Source organism: Typopeltis vanoorti, chromosome 10, assembly GCF_054136105.1.
Source record: "Typopeltis vanoorti isolate ZY-2024b chromosome 10, IOZ_Tvanoo_1.0, whole genome shotgun sequence".
Classification (NCBI taxonomy): domain Eukaryota; kingdom Metazoa; phylum Arthropoda; class Arachnida; order Uropygi; family Thelyphonidae; genus Typopeltis; species Typopeltis vanoorti.
The window spans coordinates 38,856,403-38,877,212 of record NC_143558.1 but is presented as its reverse complement, the minus strand read 5'-3'; the positions used below and the strand labels follow the sequence as shown (position 1 = coordinate 38,877,212).

The 20,810-nt window shown below is 35.3% G+C and overlaps 1 protein-coding gene across 1 annotated transcript in view; it reads left to right on the top strand.

Annotated features, from left to right (window-relative positions):
• The window catches only part of LOC150102351 (sprouty-related, EVH1 domain-containing protein 2-like), a 274,537-nt gene that overhangs the window by 231,408 nt on the left and 22,319 nt on the right, over positions 1 to 20,810 (top strand). Inside the window, exon 4 of the mRNA XM_090398771.1 lies at positions 2,699 to 2,864. Within this exon, the coding sequence (XP_090254897.1) occupies positions 2,699 to 2,864 (166 nt within the window). The remainder of the gene's footprint in view (positions 1 to 2,698; positions 2,865 to 20,810) is intronic.

Below are 20,810 nucleotides of genomic sequence, written 5' to 3'. Positions count from 1 at the left end.
AAGCACTCGCTTCAAAATATCCGAGTCCTACATTGTACCAGGTCTTAGAATATGTAGTGAATGTAGTAAACTTAGTAAACTGCCATTGAAGGCAAAGTTTTTTAAAAAAAACGATGTGATCCGAGCATACGTCTTTGTTGTACTACAGCACTTCACGATGGCTCTCTCTCTCATGGTAATGTTTTGTCTCGTACGTTTGAATTGCGACAGGAAAGAGGAAGATCACAAATATACTGAAAATTTTGTGAATGAAGATATTTTGGTAAAATTAGCATACTTATGTGATATTTTTGAAAAGCCGAATCTCTGAATCTCTCTCTGCAGGGATGCAACATGCACCCTTTTAAAGTTGATTGAAAAAATTTCAGCTTTTATAAAAAAAAAAAAAAAACTATGGAAAAGAAAAATGAATGAAGATGGAAGCAAAGAATGTTTCCCCTTGTTGCAACAGTTTTTGACCTCCGATGGAGTTGATTTCTCTTGAGGTATGAAATCCATTTTTAAAGAACACTTATCACCTGATTTGAGAAATATTTTCAAAATGATAATATCGATAAATTTGCATGGATTCAAGATCCATTTAATGCCAGTGCTCCATCTGAATTTACTGCTGGCTGCAGAAGAAGAGAATATCTTTATTGAGTTGTCTTGCGACAATACGTTGAAAACAAAATTTAGCAGCATAGAATTAACTGAATTTTGGATATCAGTAAAAAATGAATATCCTCTTCTGATGAAAAAGCTCAGAGAATTTTAATTCCATTTGTGACTTTGTATTTGTGCAAAGCTGGATTTTCGGCGGTCGCTGTGATAAAAACTAAGTATCGTGCGAAAATCAATGTAGAGAAGGAAATGAGGGTGGCTGTGTCCAGTTTGATTCCAAGATTTGAGAAAATGTGCAGTGATCAACAGGCTCATCCATCCCATTAATGATAATTAGTTGAATTTGTTCAATTACTTTTTTTTGTGATCTTAAATACATGTTTAATTTATTTTTACCTAACCCTTTAATTAAAAAAAATTATTTGCTATTTCGTAAAGTGTACTTGTTAGAATTTGACATAGGGTGCCTTGGGAAAACCTGGATTCAGCAAGGGCACCGAGAATCGAAAAAGTTTGGGAACCACTGTACTAAACTGTTCTCAATTTTTCAGCTCTGGATTGGTCTCAAGGGAGATGGAAAGAAGGGAAAATAGTTCCGCTCCAAGACTGGGGTAACAAATTACTGACCAATCAGCACTTCAGGAATCATGGTTAAGGTATTGGAGAAGTTGGCTAAGAGCAAAATACAGGAATGTGCTGCTATATGGGGGACAGCCTGGTTTCATGAAGGGCAGGTCATGCCTCAGTAACTTGCTCGCCTTTTATAATGCACAGTTGGACAAAGGTAATGGAATTAGTGATATTGCTGGACTTTGCAAAGGCTTTTAACAGGATATTGCATGGAATTTTAATCAGTAAATTACAGCACATAAGGATAAATATGAAGTTGATGAAGTGTATAAGAAGGTGGTTAATGGAATGATACCAGACAGTAGTTTATTCTGGAGTAGTCCAGTAGAAGGCTTGTGACTAGTGGCATGCTGCAGGGCTCTGTTCTTGGATCACTACTATTTAATTTGTACATGAACAATATAGGAAATGATCAGAGGAGAAATATTCATTTGTTTGGTAATGAGGCAAAATTAGGTGGAGCAATTGGCAATAAACATATTAAAATTTTGCAGGGTGACTTAAATAGATTGGTATAGGCAAAGGAGAATGGATACCGGTTTTGGTGTTGCAAGGTGTAACGTTATGCATTTTGGGGTGAAAAAATTACCAACTGTATCATATTGATGGAACCATATTCCAGGAATTTAATGAAGCCAGGGATTTGGGAGTGGATAGGGAATTGAATTTTAGAGGGCATATTGCAAAAGTGGCTGAAGCACCTCATCAGATTACTTGATTATACTGAAGAACACTGACGAGCAGAGAAGCAGGTTATACCTCTTTATAAGGCCTTGATATCAACTACTTTGCACAGATTGGTTGCGTGGATTTCTAGTTGAGGCAGAGGTGGAGAGGATCCAGAGATGAGTGACTAAGATTTTGACTAGGATCCATGAGTGCACCTTTTGAGGATGACAGGTTAAAGATTTGTGTGTTAAAGAAATTGGCTGATAGGCAGTGATATGATTGAGACATGCAAATTACTGAAAGATTTTTACAGAATTGATAGAGGAAATTTTTCAGAACAGATCTGGTGGTGGAAGAATTAGGGCCATCCTAGGAAATTGAGCAAGTAAATGAAAACTAGATTTTTTTTTTATTATTTAATTTAATTTTTATTTAATTTTATTTTTTGGTGAATGAGCAGAATAGGTTGCGCAAGTCCTGTTGTGGATTTCATGACTGTGAATGAATTCAAAACAAAGTATGATAGATATTGTTCAAATATTGGATAATGTGTGGCATAGTGTTTAGGATCTCTCTCTCTCTCTCTCTCTTGATGAGTCTATGGGACCCCATGGAGTTGCTTATGTAATAATAATAAAAATTAAACGCAGTTCAGTGTATTCTAAGTTCATAAAGTCTGTATGAAGTACAGCTTTCAGGGAAGTTTCTAATAATTTAAAATGGAATTGTTTTTTTTTTTTAATATTGTTTTTTATCCTTGTAGTTTTATTTTAATTTTTTTTTTCCTTGTTCTTAGGTTGTTCTCAGTTGTACTATTAAAAAAGATTTCCAGTATAATAAAGTGATGCCTACCTTTCACCACTGGCGTACTGGTGATAAGAAGTTTGGCCTTACTTTTCAAACTGCAGCAGATGCTAGAGCTTTTGACAAGGGTGTACGGATGGCAGTTCAAGACCTTGATGGTAAGTTGATGTATGTTTCTAGTAATAAGTATCCCCTTCTCCCTCAGAGAAATGTAAACTTTTCTAAGGACTTTTCCAGAATAGTGCACTATAGTTAATTGCATTAATGCCATGGATTTTATTACATGTAAGAGTAAACATTGAAGAAAAAGAGTAAGAAAAGCACTTGTTCTCAATTTCAGCTTTTAATTAAAAATCATTAAAAGAAAGGAGAATAAATATCCATTGTTACTATATAACTAAACATGTATAGTTGGTTGCTTATTTTACCGTAAAACAGTGGGTATTTAGTTAATTTTCATCATTTGAAAACATCCGAACGTTTGCTATTTTGGTATTTCTGAATTAAGCATATATTTTCAGGGAGTGAGCGGAAAACCTTTATTTTTGTAATAGTAATAAACTATTGCTTCTGCAGAAATTTAAGAATCATTCATTTTCTGAGTCAAGTCACATCCAGCACTTGAATATCTGCTACAATGGTGTCCTCTCTAGTCATAAGTAGCAGAATTTATTATCTTAGCCTCCAAGAAACATTTTTAAAATTCCATTAAGCATTGTAATTTCTAAATTGCTGTTAATGTGGTTTTGTCATAGTGAGTAACTTCAATCTTTCTCCTGTCATATCAGATAAAAATTTTTATATATATATATATATATATATATATATATATATAAATATAAATTTTTATCTGTTAGGTTTGTTTTCCATTTCAATTTTTTTTTCATCTTTATTTTAAATTAAGAATATCAATAATGTGTAACTTTTTTTAACTAATTTAGACAAGTTTCTATGATTAGTTTATAAAGCTTATAATAGAATTAGACTAGTTGATTGAATAAAGCTTCATGTGTAAGATACTGTAAATATAGCACATAAATGCCCATTTGCTGGTTGCTGTCATAAGCATAAATGTTTGTGAAAGGCACACAATTTTTGTCACTCAGAATTGGTGGTCTGAAATTGCTTGAAAAAATTACCATGTTTGTTGTTAAGTGTAAGGAAGCTGGATTATCTAATATTAACCCACCAACTGTATAATAGGTTTACGACCTGTCATAGATGGGATTCACATAAAAGATACAGATGGGTGGATAACCTGATATCAAAATTTGGAGTGTTATGTTCAGTGTAAAGAACTGGGCACATGTTATCATCAGTAAATCTCTTGCATGCCAATTTTGCTGCAGACAGTCTGTATTTGAACGAGAGTGATAGTGAAGTTGAGAAGATTGTTGTTGAGAGAAGAGTATTACCAGGAGAATAGTGTTTTTTCCAGTCAGGGAAATGAAAACTGGATGTTGGGACTGAGAGTTTAAGATGCCAGAATTGGTGTGAGATAACGGACAAAGAAAGACAAGATAGGAATACAGTGATGCCTCAATGGGGAGCAGCAAACTCAAACAACTTGAATGATGGGGTAAGGATTGTGAGAAGGAAAGCCACTGTGCTTATACACCAATGCAAAGAGTATTAGGAATAAGAGTGCAGAGTTTGTGGCCTTCATACAGTTAGTCATTACACAAATCATTGCTGTTAGTGAGTTATGGTTAATGGAGGATAACATTGGAATAGAATATGATGGTTTTTATAACATTTTTTCGAAAGGACAGAAAAGATAAAGGAGGTGGGGAGGGGGACATTGCAGATTATTCCAGAAGAGTTGAGTTCTCTTAGTGTTTAACTTGAAGAATGCAGTAATGATGATGATGGCTTTTAGACTATTTGGCATGAGATTCAGGTTAGCACAAATATTAGACATTTAGTGGGCTGTTGCTATAGGCTAGGGAGTGTAGAGGGAGATTCAGAAATGTTCAGAACAGATGAGAGATGGTGAGCAATGGGAGGGTTATAGTAAAGTGTAATTTTAACTATAGCAGCATTGATTGGAATCAGGAATGTGAGTAAGGAGATAGAATTTCTTGAGCTGCTTTAAACAACTATTTTATGCAGTATGTAGTTGAAGCAAAATGTGGAGCTTGAGAGGTTATCTTTAATAATATCTCATACATTGATAATAGAACATGTAACTAGCTGGGGAGTGATTTGTGGTTTTGATGTGGGGAGTGGCTGGCCAGATACAATCTTCACAGAACAAGAGATCTGTGGAATCCACAAGCGGTTCACAAGCCAGAATTTGGCCACTGTTGATATATGTACTCAAATGCAATATTTAGTGCTAAGGATATAATGCCCTACTTTGCCCATTTGTTAAGTTTGTTTATTGTTGTATTAATGACTCTGCTTATAGATTGCCAAGCATTGGCATAGGTAACTGTATGCTATGGCATTGGAGCAGTTTCCAACATTTGCCAATGGCAGGTTATTTTATGCAAACTGTCACACTAAAATGTGCAGCTACCGATTTGCACAGGCTGCCAGTAACCTAGCTACTTTTTCCACAGGTTCCTAATATCATCATGCAAATGGTTAGAGACTGATAGAAAGATAGCACTTGATGACATCTGTTTCTCATGCCATTCTTACTTTATGTAATTTCCATTCTTTTCTGTCTTCACTTTGATGTGGTGATACTCATCACGAAATGCTGCATTTTTCTTTACATAATGTGTATAGTAATTTCATCTCATCTGTGAACTTCATAATAGCTATTCACTAAATAAATAATATCTTGGATATGAACTATTTCATTAGAAATAGTTTGCATAGCACTAGAGACTGCTTGCAAAAACTGTCTGAATGTATTGTAAGTGATCTCTTGTCTTCTTTCAGGCTTCTCCACTTGTCAGCAGCTGCTGTTCTTGGATTCTACTCTGTACAGTTCCTCTAGTTCTCATCCTGTAAGCCTCTTTTCTATATCTCTCAGAATGGTCCCTTTCCATGCAGCCCTTGGTATCCCTCTTTTTCTCCTTTCAGGGTGGTGACCAATTCACTTCTCTCAATAGCCATCATTCTTTTGTCATTCTCTGGACATGCCCATAATATTGCAAAGCATGTGCCTCTATCTTCTCTGTATCAGACTGTTCAACTTTCATCTCTGTTCAAATATATTCATTTCTCAAATGATTATATTTGAACAGATTAAATATGAGTAGCTCTTGTACTTGTCTGAAGTAATTCATTTCTACAACTTCTGCTTGTCTCCTCTGGTGGTTAGTGAGTGTCCAACACTCACATCCTTGAAACTTTGACTCCATAAAATACCATTCATGGTTTTAATAGCTACTTGTACCTGTCCTGTTCAAAACGCTGTCCACTACACACTAGTTGGGCTTATCTATTATGGAGCCAAGATATTTGAAGGCATCCACTGATTTTATAGTTCCCGACTCTAACTCAAGATCTGTTATACTATCACTTCCAACTACTAGGTATATGGTTTTTATAACTTTCAGGTCCTAATGTTTATACATATTCAACAATTTTCTCATCTAGTATTTTACATCCTACTTGTCCTGTGTGAAAATCACCTGATCATCACTGAAATAGAATATAGGACTTGTCTCTCCTATAGGTATACCCATTCCACGGCATACTGTTTCAATCCTCCAAGGTTGCATCTAAGTAGATCTTAAGCAATGTTGGTGACATACAACATCCCTGCTGAGCCTCTGCAAGTAGTAAATTCCTCTGAAAGCTTGTTACCAATCTCCATAGCAGACCTAGATCTTTGGTACATTCTCTGCACCACTTTTACTCTGTTCCTTTATCTATTCTTGCTTTCTTCAATACCTGCTTCTTTGGCACAGTACATAAGCTTTTTAAGGCTTATTCCGATAACCACATTTTTTTTTTTATTAAGCTAAAAGAAATAAAACCCGACAAGTTTCGTAAGTCGTTTGACTTGCATCTTCAGGGGTAAAGGGTAACTGAAAGTTAAAACAACAAAAAAGAGAAATTAATAGTTTTATTTCTTAGGTAATTTAATAGGTCCCAGCACGTTACTAGGTAGCTATCCCTAATTCAATGTCACTTCAGTGTAAAACACAACATTAGCAATCAGGAAAAAGGAGTACCATTCAACACTAAATATGGGAATAATCTTCTTGAATGGCAGACAATATCAAGTTGAGTGGTGTGGGAAAAAAATTACCTGTGCCTATGTCCCACAGAAAGTTCTACTAAGAAAGAAATTTTTCAAGGCATTAGAGAAGGTAGCTGACATAATTAAAAAGAAAGGTCGGTCCTTGCTGGAGATTTAAACAACAAAACTCAGAGTAGGAAATGATTATCTGGCATATAGAATTGTCTTGAAAAAATTTGGAGAGAAGAGCAAAGCAAATAATAATGGTAGATACCTGTTAGATTTCTGCTCAGGACATGAACTAATTATTACTAACACCATGTTCCAGCATAAAAATGCACACAGCTTCACACAAGAAAAGATGATAGGAATAAGAAAGTCTTATTGATTATGTTATTGTTGACAGCAATGTTTTCCCACTGGTTCAGGACACAAGAATATACAGAGGATTTGAAATTGGAAGTGGTGATCATTTAGTGTTGGGCAGGAATTTCATATTGAAAAGAAGGATGCATAAGAAAGTTGTAAAACCAATCAAAGTTGAACAGCTTTCAGAACTGAACTGTAGACTCAAAAACAAAGATTAAAAAATTAGTTTGAAAACAAGAACAAAACCTTGGAAATTTAGTGGCAAACCCATAAAAAACCATTGATTCAGCCAGAGAGGCATGTGATGAGGTAATCTGCAAGAATAGAAAAATCATAACTTCATGATGAATTCGGGAAGTCAGAGAGGCTGCACTTTCACTATGCTTTCTTTTCACTAAGAAAGCATAGTGAAAGTACACCATATGAAGGTGAGGATTGGATATTATGTCAGAAGTGCCTATTGGTCTTCTGCATTCCTAAGAGGCTATGTGGAGGTCTCCTCCCAGTAATTTGGCTTTGACCTTTAATCATGTAATGCTGTCATAGTAGCCTGACCACTCCTTGAGCATACATATCAGGAAATTGATTATGATGATATTGAAAGTGCTTTGCTAGTAAGTTGCCTTGAGCTCTTAGAGAACACAGTGCTTTTGCTTTCTTACATTTTTCTCTATGTACAAGCTAACCAAAAATCATGAGAAGACTTTGGAGAACATAGAAAATAAATATCAAGAAGGTGGTAAAATATTCTGGAGGCTATTGAAAAAGATCAGAAATAGAGGTAAGAGTATTGTAAAAGGAATCAGAGATGATAAAGGTAACATGAAAAAAAAAGATTGCTAAATGAAACAAACAGTGACACCATGGTGATAGAAAATGCTCAACAGTAATGTATATCAATACTTGAAATAGAAAAAAGTTATCAAAAATATTAAAAGGAAAAAAAAAATATGGAAAGGCAGCTATGATGCTGAAATATACAAAGGTTTTTACAGTGGTTGTACTGCATAATTCAGGTTTGAATTCTGGATGATCGCAGTTGAATGTTCATAGTATCTATCTATAAAAATGGATATAAAACATTGTTTTGTAGATTTGGAAAAGGCATATGACAAGGTGCCAAGAGGAAAGTTGTTCAAAATGCTTCAGTTATGTGGTGTAAATGGAACATTATATCAAGCAGCACTTAGTCTGTATTGGAGGTACAGAAATAATGATTTGATGTTAAATTCAGGTGTGAGATAAGGGTGTACATTATCTCTGCTGTTATTCATCATCTGAATATATACTGCATTATGAAGGCAAGCGATGTTATATCAAAATTAGAGCTATTAATCTCAGCTCTTTACTTTATGCAGATGTCATATTCTTGAATAAATCCAGTATAACATTTCAGCTATTTAGTGAAATCGCTGAAATTTTGCTATCTTCACAAATTTTAGTGAAGATAGCAAATTACATTTGGAAATTGATTACAGAATTAGCTAAGCTGGTATGGTAGGAAGTCAACCGAATAAACTTATATGGAATAAGAGAGACATTAGTCAGAACACTAGACTATCTATATACAGTAAATTAAAGATGCCAATAAATTATATTCTTGGTTTAATCCTTTATCCAAGTGTAAGAAAACAAAGCTATGTTCTCCCCAGGACCTTTTGAATGGGCAAACCACCTGGCTGGTTTTAGTGACCGCCCGGCTAATTAATGTTGTGAATTGACATGGCTAAATAATGAGCAAGAATGGGAAAATAATTTGACTATTTTTTAATTAATAGTGATGAGAAATCGAATCAGAGAGTCTCGATACTCATGGGGCCTACTCAATTTCTTGCATTCGAGAGCTTCAGATATTCACTTTGATGCACACCAATCCGTACACGGAAGAAGACAAAAAATCGGAATCTTGAATACGATAGTATCGGTTGCAAAGAAGATCTTTTACGAAAGAGACATAATTTTGATGTTTGAAAGAATTAAATTGTGAAAATTGAGTGAATTTGAATCGAAGGCAAAAATTGATGTTAAAAATCTACATTTATTTTTCTTAATAATGGTTTTTGTCTGAAGAACATGAGTCAAGTATTTAATATTTTATTTTGTAAAAGAAAATAGGCCTTTTTTTAATTTATCTAACTTGTCTAGATCATGGCAAAGTCAAGATGTTGACTTAACTGAAATAGAGCTAGTCTTAGAAGCCAGAAAACTATCCATGGAATTGAAAGACACTCCTGGCAGTCATTTCCAAAATCTTCATCTTTCAGGTGAATGGTCAGACCTTCACATTGATTATTCCAATTCTAATGTTATTACGTTTAAGACTACAATATATGATAAATACATAGGCACAGTTATTAAACACCTAGAAGCAAGATTTCCAGATATGCCAATCATTTCCTGTTTTTCAAGACTTTTCAATGTATGATCAACGTGAGGCTTCTGAGATTCTTTTTTGACTGTTATTCTAGAAATGGAAGTCCTGCAGTTTTGAACTATGAACGTACTAAACTAGAATGGGCAGTTGCATCAAAATGATTAATGGACAGTCATACAAAAATCTAGATCCAAGATTCAGATCCTAGATCCACATCTGAGCTCAGAGTTTTTTCCAAATTTAGCGAAACTTTTTTTAGCCAGCTGTTGGACTGGCCATACGTGTGAGCACAGCTGAATGTGAAAGGAGTTTCTGTGCATTAAAAATGATAAAAACCTGTATGAGGAATTGCATCAATCAGAACACTCTAAATAATGCTTACTAAATAACTTAAGGAAATTACAACATACAATAGAATATACATTAAATTAAATCTTAATATATTTTCAATATTTTGGCAACGTGACGTTGCCATCTTCAAAGGAACTTACAATAAAGACACGTGCATGCAGGACTAAACACAGTAAATGAGAAACAAAGCGAGGAAGCTGTGGTTTTCCTAAAAGTCTGGATGGTGCCCCCTAGCAGGCTATGTAGGCATTCTTGGCCTTTGGGCTGAAGGTCTCCTGATGTAAGCCTCCCAAATTTGGGGCAGTCTCATGCAACCAAATTTGTTGAGGTTTGGCATGTTTCTTAAGGATGAGGCTGATTCCATGAATAGTCTTTCAAGTTTGAAACTTGCTACGGTGTACTCGACCTCCGAACCAAAACTTCCAACCAACACAGTAATCAACCTTTCTTCAGTTACTCTGAAGCATGAAGCACTCAACGCGCTTTCACGTGGCCACAACTTTGCCATTACTCCCAGAAAAATACCAGCCGAGGATATTATGATCCAAATTGAACGTGGGATCCGCCACCTTCCAATCCACATCACCAACAATATTAGACTGGATGTAGCTTGTGTTTTCTCCAAAGCAAGACCACCAAAAACCAACATATCCAATAAGGAATATAAAGCGCTGCAGGAAATGAGGAAAAAACTAAGAAATAATAATCACCAAAGCAGATAAAGGAAATGCCACCGTAGTACTCAACCAAACGGACTACACAGGTAAGCTTAATGCTCTATTATTAGATCAGGCTACTTACCTCCCCATTGATTACAATCCCACCAACTCACAAATTAGAAAACTCCACAGTCACCTTAAGAAGGTCACTTCTTAGTCTGTAGAAGTTACTAACAAATTAAAACCATATAACTCTATACCCCCCCCCCATATATATATATATATATATATATATATATATATATATATATGGACTCCCAAAAATACATAAAGAAAATGTGCCATTATGTCCCATAGTGGATGGCATTGATTACCCCACATACGAATTAGCTAAACATTTCGCCAAAGCGCTCTCACACTATATTGGCAACACACCATCGCACATAAAAAAAAAAAAAAAAAAAAAAAAAAAAAAAAAAAAAAACTCATCCCACTTTATAGTCAGCATAGAAAACCTTGCATCCAACATACTGACTTAATAGTCAGTTTTGACGTCTCCTCCTTATTCACAAATGTCCCACTCAAGGAAACCTTAGAGCTAATCCAAGCTAAATTTCCTCCCGATATCTCAGCTCTATTTCAGCTCACAATGAGCTCGGGCTATTTTGTTTGGCAGGGAAAATTCTACAAACAAATAGAGAGGACACCCATGGGTTCACCACTTTTCCCACCCTTGGCCAATTTCTATATGGAGACCTTTGAAGAAAAAACCTTAAGCTCTGCCCCACAAAAACCAACCATATGGCTTTGCTATGTTGATGATGTGTTTGCTATTTGGCCACATGGCTTTGATACACTCCTCCTTCTTAACACACTTAAACAACCAACACCCCAAAATCAAGTTCACTCTGAAAAAAGAGGAAAACAACAGCCTCTCTTTCCTAGACACACTAGTCACCTGCCAGCCTGATATAACCTTGGTTTTCTCAGTTTATAGAAAACCCACCCATACAGGCAGATACATTCACCAACAATCCCATCATTCCCCCCTCCCCTCGCGACAATATGGAGTTGTTAAGACACTATACAACAGGGCTAAACTAATCTGTTCAAATGACAATGCCCTAACAAGTGAACTAAATCACATCCTCAACACTTTCTCAGCCAATGGCTATTCTCCCCCCCCAAAAAAAACCCAAAAAATATTGAAACAATAAACCACAACCCCCCCCCCCCCCATAAGAAGGATTACTCTAAATCCATCACCATTCCCTACATTCGAGGCACCTCAGAAAAAATTACAAAAATCTTAAAAAAAACATGACTTAACCTCTTGTTACAGACCATATAGAAAATTGGCATCCCTTATCTGCTCCACTAAAGACCAAACCCCCCCCCCTAGACCTACCTGGTGTATATCAGGTCCCTTGCAGCTGTAAGTTGTCCTACTTTGGCCAAACAGGCAGGACAGCGAATATTAGAATTTCAGAACACAAGGACTACATCTGGTTTCACCAGTACAGCTACTCTGGGCTTGCAGACCATGCTCTGGATACATGCCACAGAATATGGTGGAAGAAAGCCACTATAATACACCGTAGCAAGTTCAAATTTGAAAGACTATTCATGGAATCAGCCTCAGCCCTAAGAAACATGCCAAACCTCAACAAATTTGGTTGCATGAGACTGCCCCAAATTTGGGAGGCTTACATCAGGAGAACTTCAGCCCAATGGCCGAGAATACCTACATAGCCCGCTATGGGGCACCATCAGGACTTCAGGAAAACCATAGCTTCCTCGCTTCATTTCTCATTTACTGTGTTTAGTGCCTGCATGCACGTGTCTTTATTGTAAGTTCCTTTGAAGATGGCAACATGATGTTGCCAAAATATTGGAAATATATTAAAGTTTAATTTAATGTATACAAGAAGCCCTCAGTTTGCACTCAGTTCCATTCCTGAAAAAAGGGCGTAAAACGAACCCAATTTTAATGGGAGGTATGAAGTTATGTTCCGTGCAGTCAAAAAAAAATATGCACATGAAGTATGTGTAACATTATTATATTTAAAGGTTTGATAATACATACATATATATTTGTTAAAATAAAATTATTAATAACGAAAACAAAACAAAATTGTATACAAAAAATATGAAACTTCGAAAAGATATTACATATTTCTATGTTGAAGTTCCTGGTTTCAGATCACCTGCATTTTTTTTTTTTAAAAAAAAGTATCCAGTGTTAACTGCCTAGAATTTATTTTTCTTTAAGGAGTTCAGTGTAAGGTTAAATAGATGCGATTACACTCCTTTTTACGTTCACACTCCATTCCCAATCTTGGTCCATTAATCAGAGTTCATCAGACAATGTCTCTATGCTTACAAGAATACACTGTAAATCGGCCATTTTCATATCTCTCAGAGGACCTTCTTTGTTTTCTTTCTCCTCCTTTGGATGTTGACTTAATCATTCGGCTAATTCTTTTAATGCTTCATTGGAAAGCAGTTTATCAGGGCTCTCTAAGACCTGTCACATCTTCAGCTGTAATATCGTACAATCCCACCTCTTGTGCAAGCTTGGTAACATCTTCAATAACATTCTCCTCTTTCTCTAATTCCTTGAAGTTGTGCATAAATGCTGGAAGAAGTTTTCGCCATGCTCCTTTTAAACACTTTGCTGACACGTCGTTCCAAGCTGCCTCGATGTTGTTAATGCCCTTCAAAATATCGAATGATCGTCAATAGTCTTTAATAGTTTTTCCTGAAGTGTCCAAGACTCTTACCATTTTCCATTACCATTTATAATCCCCTGATCCATTGTTGTAGTGTTTGGGGCATGTAAACAACCTTGACATCATGTTCTTACTTCAGCAAGGTTTTGAGGATGTCCATGGGCATTATCCAAGAGAAGCGAAGCACGGTAGGACAAAAATAATTTGTGTACCAATCTATAAAAACGTCTTGTGTAACTCGAGCTTTCTTGTTCCATTTCCAATAGACTGGCAGCATGGCTTTTAGACCCTTGAAGGCTCGTGGTGTCTGTGAATGGTACACCAACATTGGTGTAAGCTTCAAAGTTCCAGAGACATTTGCACCCAACAAAAGCGCAAGTCTATCTTTTGCAGCTTTTAAACCTGGAGCAGAACGTTCTTCACAGGAAATGAAGGTGCGTGATGGCAATTTTTTCCAGTAGAGCCCAGTCTCATCAACATTAAAAATCAGATCAGGAAGAATAACTTCCTTGTTCTACACAGTCTTGAAATTCTTTAGGAAAAGCAGCCGCTGCCACAACATTTGCACTTGCCACCTCACCACATAATTTGACACTGTGGCACTTTCTTCAAGACTTAAATCTCATGAACCAACCTTTGCTTCCTAAAAATGTTTCTTTGCCTCCATCTGTCTGTTTAAGATCCTCAAAAATTGTTTTTGCTTTCTCAGTTATAACAGCCTGTGTCAGAGGAATGTTTTTCTGATTCAAGTCATCCACCCATAATGATAATAATTTTTCCATTTGTTCATGAAGTTTACCCCTGCTATAATGTACATGTTTTGCATTTAGTGCTGCTGTAGATTGTTGCGCAGAGTGTTTTATTCTATCTGCATTTTTCATAATTGTAGTAACAGTCGATGAAGGTAAGTTCATACTTCTACAGACATTAGCACGTGTCTGCACATCTTCCATTCTTCGAATCACCTTCGTCTTCTTTTCAAGCGTGATTGATTTCTGTGCCTTCTTAACACCAAGTTCTGCTAATTTTTCTGCACTTCTATTATCAGATATGGTATGTAATTATGTACTTTATCAATTTAAATATGTATGTACGTAAAAAAAAATTAAATAGAACAATTAGGTAGATTCAACATTAAAACTAGGTTTGATACATATACGTCATAGTAGCTCGGTAAACACTCAAACACCAGAGTGCCTGCTAGCATCGTTTCTCAGTCAACCACACTACAGTAAAAAAGCACGTGCAGGCAACCAGTGTTATTGTGAATCGGTGTAAACCGAGGGCAGCCTGTATTCTATTGAACGTTGTAATTTCCTTAAGTTATTTAGTAAGCATGTATAACCAACGTTTAAGCCTTTCTACAAGAACTTCTAAATAATCTGATGCTGATTTCACTGGAGGGACCAGATCCAACAGATTTTAATTACGAAAAAGCTGCTGACGACTGGGCTTCTAAGAAAAAGAGAAGAATTAATGTATAGAATTTTACGCTGTGAGCATTACAAGGTTTTTCATTACTTAATGAGAAAATAAGAAAAATCCTAGTCTTGTTTGTTACTATATAAAATATTATCCTTGTTTGAAGTAATGAGTCTTTTTTAGCTCATTCAAAATTTTTGTACACCTGGCTGATAAAAATTTCTGGGGAGAACACTGAAGTTTGCACCTGAAATATCTTCAGGACTGGGCAACTCATATATAGAGGGTAATGACTTCACTTGCCTTAGTATCCCATAATGCAAAGCACATATCCTTTCAGACATTATAATGCTATGCATTATGGAAAGGGTCACTACCCAGACCAGTTTTGACTTTTATTGAGGTCTCATCAGGAGGAGCCAGACCCTAAAGTGATACTAAGGTTGAAGTAATTGCAGAAGCCATATTTCCATATAGCCAAAAGGTGTCATACCTTATTATTAAAATACTCTGGATTAGAGATAGATGTTGAAAGTTTTTTTCACTTGGTTATACTATAAATTAAAGATGCCAAGAAATTATATTCTTAATCAACCAAGTGAAAAAACTTTAAATGTTTAAATTTACCCTGACTTTCACTCTTAACCAATAGAATCAACTACTTCAGATCTTCCTTAGTCTCTTCTATGAGGGTTGTATTACCTGCACATCTTAAATTATTTATTTTTCTGCCACAAATCTTAATTCCAGCTGAGTCTTTGTCTAAGTTAGCTATTCTCATAATATACAGTAGCAAAGGAATTAATCCGAACAAGTCGAATTTTCGTGAAGTTTTAGTTCACTATGGTGGTTGAGTGCGGCATATTTTAACTGTCTCTACGATGTTATTAATAGTGTTGTGCATTTTTAATTGTGTAAACAAGTTGACAATTGTGTTTTATTCATTTTGTATAGCTATAAAATGTATACGTCTCCAAGAAAGCGTTCAAAAATATTTACTCTTTCTCAGCACACGTTCATGACTCAGACAAACTGCCAATGAGTGTAGTGCTGGTTTGGCTATCGTTAATATGCTTTTAAAGAGGTTTAGGGAGACAGCTAACTTTTCTCCTCACAGAAAAGGAAGATGTGGGTGAAAAAGGAAAACTGCACTCAAGATCATTTCCTAATTAGGAAAAGCAAAATGAATCCAAGATTGTCTGCTATAGACTTAAATAGAGACCTGGCAGCTAGTAGGATTAATGTTTCTGACATGACAGTCTGTTAAAGATAATTGGAAGAAGGGAGAACTATGCACAGACCAAAAAAGAAACAACTATTTGACTAAAGCTATTTGGAAAAAGAGGCTCCAGTGGTAAAAGTGTACAAAGATTGGACTGTTTGATAAGTGGAAGAAGTTTATATTCTCAGATGAGAGCCATTTCTTTGTGCAAGGAGAGCAAGTACCCTATGTTCACAAATCGGCCACGGAGAAGATTTCTCCTGCCCAACTTCAAGTCCTAAACACTCGGCTAAAAAGATGTTCGGGAGTTGTTTTTTACTGAAGCTTCTTGGTTGTCATACAGCTCTTATCAAGAGAATTAGATGCTCGGGTATTCCCATTGATCTTATTACAATCCACAGTTCGTTGTGATCTATGCAATCAAGAGCTTTTTTATTATGAATAAAACAGATGAATGCTTCTTTCTGAAATTCTCTAGTTCCTCTACCTCACCAATAGCCTCTCTGTTTTTGTGGCATTTCTCTATTCACACATCTCCAGCCTTTGTTAGATCACTTTCAGCATAACTTTACTTGCATGTGAAATTAAAGTGATGGTTCTATAATTCTCGTATTATATCTCTGGGATTTTTTTTTTATTTTTTATTTATTTATTTATTTTTTTTAGGAATCTAGATGAATATTGATATTTTCTAATCTCTAGACCAGTATATTTCCTTCCAAACCTGTTGGCTAATATATTTACTATTTCATCCAAACTGCTCTCGGTAATTCTGCTGACACTCCATTTCCTTTTAGCAACTGTTTCATTGCGATATCACTTCACTTTTCATTATTATGGGTTCCTCAACAAATTCTCCTTCAATATTAATATCTTTTGTACAAATCCTCTACCTACTCTTTCCATCTTTTTTTTTGCTGTTGCTTCTTCCATCAAACATTTTCCTGAATTACTTTTTACAAATCCTAATCTAAGGATAAATTTCCTATAACTCCATTTATCTTTCTAAACAGATCTCTTGTCATCATCATGCCTATCGAGGATTTAAGCCTAGAGTGGCCTGTTCCAGCCTTAAAAGTCATCGTTGAATTTTTTAAGAGGACGTCCTGGCTTTCTTTTTCCTAATGGCTTGTACTTCGAGGCTTGTTTTGGTAATCTTTCTGTTTTCATTCTTTGAACGTGTTCCATCCATTTATGTTTATATTTTTTAATTTTTTTCTATTACTGATTCCTGGTTTAATTCTTTCATAATTTCTTTATTTCTTTTGCGATCAAATAGAGTATACTTTGCAGTTTTTCTCATAAACTTCATTTCAGCTGTTATTAATCTTCGTTTGTCTTTTTGTTTTATTGTCCAGATTTCACTTACATACAATAGAACTGGTAGGGCTAATGTATTGTATACTTTTAGTGTGGTTTATTTTTGAACTAGGTTTGGTTTAAATATAGAGTTATTTTTAAATATTTTGCAATTTTTAGGTTTATATCATTTTCATATGTAATCATGCAGCCTAGGTAGTTAAATGAATTCACCTGTTCTAAAATCTTGTTATCTATTACTATTTTATTTCTTACTGGATCTTGTCCTTTAAAGGCCGTAGTTTTTTTTTTTTTTTTTTTTTTAATCAGCCACTTATCCATCTCAGGTTTAAATTTTTTAACGTAGAATAGATCAAATAATATCACCACTTACCGATACTGGCACACCACAGACTGATAACATGAAATTAGTGAATATTACCTGAATAAGGGAATCCCCGGACCAGGAACATTTTTCTCTTTTGTGACTTTTCTCCCTTTGCGGTAATCAAGCCTAACGCGAAACAGACAGCAAAGGCAGGTTATTAAAACGTGCATATGATTGGTGCGGTATTAACAAAAGATCACGCAACCAAAAGATAAAAGCATAGCTGACAATTGAGTTGAAATGCTAACTCTCTTCAACTGAATTCCATATGCGAAACTGTCATAACATTCATTATATATATATATATTACTTAGTTTTAACACTTTTACGAATTTTAACACATTCGGTTGAATTTTATTGCTGCCTTGGGAAATCGAACTCGCACACATCTAATTAACAACAATAGTTTTTAGTTAGACACTGTGTTTGCCCATGCAGCATATGGTTTTGTTTCAGTCAATACAGCATAGTTTCTGTATGAGGGGACATGTGATTTATTAATTAGTGTGTTTTTATCCCAGTTGTCTCTAATTGCACTATTTGTTGAGAAATATATTACACAGACTCCTCGTACCTTATTCACTGGCATAATAAAAGTACTTGTTTTTATTGCCTCTGCAAATAGTGGCTGTTAGGGAGGGCGTGTTGTTTACCACTGCAAGCAAGTTACTATCTCCCCACATGAACTTGTTTAAGTTTTTTTTTTCATGTGTGAAGTATATGCGAAACTTTTATTGGTAACAGAAAACTAGCTCGGATGACAGTGATAATATAAAACGAGTTTTGATATGTATATAAAGTCAGTATCAATAGTCCCTGATTACGAACGCTTGATGAAAGGGACAGGAAGATTTGGAGCTTCCCTGGAGAGCATTCAAAGTAAATACAATTAACCACTGCTTTGAAATGAAACATATGAATAAGCAATATTTATTAATATTCATTAAGCGCCAAAATAGGCAGGAAGCAAAGTTTGTGAACCAACACGTGAATTTTTCCATTAAAATATAAAAAATAACAAAAAATAAATAATAAATAATAAGTTAAATACGTTTCTTTTAAAATAAAAAAAAATCTACTTAGTCTTAAAACATTTTAAATTTATTTTCATTATTTCACAGCCCCCAAGGGGGCCGTGGCCCACAGTTTGGGAAGCGCTGCCCTAGTCTACAGTAGTAATCAACAATATAATTTGTCCTATTTGCCTCTTTCTCACACCAGACAGCCTCAAATGAACCATCTTCCTTAAACTTAAACTTCTCCTTAACTTTTTTTTTTTTTTTGGTTGAAGTTTTTCAGCTATCATCAGTCCCCATCTTCCTGTCTATTACCTCTCTGTCCTCTCTAAAAGTACAGTATCCCTTACATTCTATCCTTGTAACTATATCATCTTCTGTCAACCAGGTCTTGCTGATAATTTTTCTTTATTTCTTATGTTTGGCATTCATTTCAACATTCTCTTGGATCTACCTTTACCCTTGTGTAATGTCATTACTAACCCATAAATATTTGAAACCTGTGAAGCTGTATTCATCATCGCATAATCATTTCTGTACATAGTCATTTGTTCCATGGGTAGCCTAACCACTTGACAGCATACCCATCCCAGTAACTTGCTTCCCTGATTTTTGTACTTTGAACCTCTAACTGAACAACTCTCTCTTTCCAAGCATCTAACTCCAAAACCATTCAAATGCCATCCATCAGGCACATAGAAGTGTTTTTGTCGTCCATCACATTCAATTTATATATCTATAAACAATCTTTTCAATGACTCATTAGCAATGGCCCTGTACCACAGAAGCATAAGCATGCTCAGAATCTTTACTTTCTCATTCTTCTTTTTTTCGCTTTGATCAACAACTCTTTCATATGAGACATTTTCTTTGGATTTTATTGGACCATGATTCTTTATAAATATATGTGTATAATCCTCTACCAGTTTCGCCAGCTTGAGTCTGTCTGGCTTCTTCAGGACAAGAATGGTTACACGAACATTAAATGCTAAAACAGAAGAATGCAATAATGACATTAAAATCAAATGAAAATCCGAAAAAAAGAACATATAGGAGATGTCAACAACAGAACAGACACTTTCGCCCACCATTTCTCAATTTCGAACCATTCCATCGATTGGGACAACAGCTCCATGCTGTACATTGAAGATTTCAGATGTAGAAACTTTAAAGAAGCTGCAGGAGACAATCTCAGTAGAAATCAAGGCATGATATTAAAGGACATTTGGAAAAGTTTTATAAATTCACTGTGTTTAGCAGAACTCAATTTCACAAAAAAACTATAAAACGCGATCTAACAACCAAGTCTCCACGCTCTATGCTCTTAATGTCACGCGTATTTTCAATTTTTTATGCATTCTTCTGTTTTAGCATTTAATGTTAGTGTAACCATTCTCGTCCTGAAGAAGCCAGACAGACTCAAGCTGGTGAAACTGGTAGACAATTATATACATATATTTATAAAGAATCATTGTCCAATAAAATCCAAAGAAAATGTCTCATATTTAGTATAAAAGGACCAAATATCTTCTTCTTCGTCTATGATCTCTTATGCTTTTAAGCGTCGAGATTTTGCCAAAGGGATTTCCATGCCGTCCTGTCCAAGGTTTGTTGTTTTGCTTCTTTCCAGTTAATTCCCTTCTTTTCCAATTTTTCTTTAATTTCCTTTTGCCAACCTTTCCTGGGTCTGCCTATGTTTCTTTTTCCTATTTTCTGGCTTTCGTATACAATTTTTGCTATTCTTCCTTCTTCCATTTGATTGAGATGTCCAAACCATCTCATTTGGGCTTGTGTTATGAATTGATTCAGAGGTGCAACTTGAAGGCTGTCTCTTATGGTTTGATTTCTTATTCAGTCTAGTCTTGTTTTTTGTGCCACTTTCCTGAGGTATTTCATTTCAATTGTTTGTAGTTTATTTGTGTTTCTTGTTATTAAACACCAAGACTCACAACTGTATGTTAATGTTGGTAGAAACACTGAACGGTACACTGCCATTTTGGTATTTTGGGTGACTTCTTTCTTATCTAGGAGTGGGCCTTTCATTGCATAGAATAGCTTTGTTACCTCTCTTATCCTGTTGTTAATTTCTGTGTCTAGTCTACCATCTTCTTGTATATATGATCCCAAG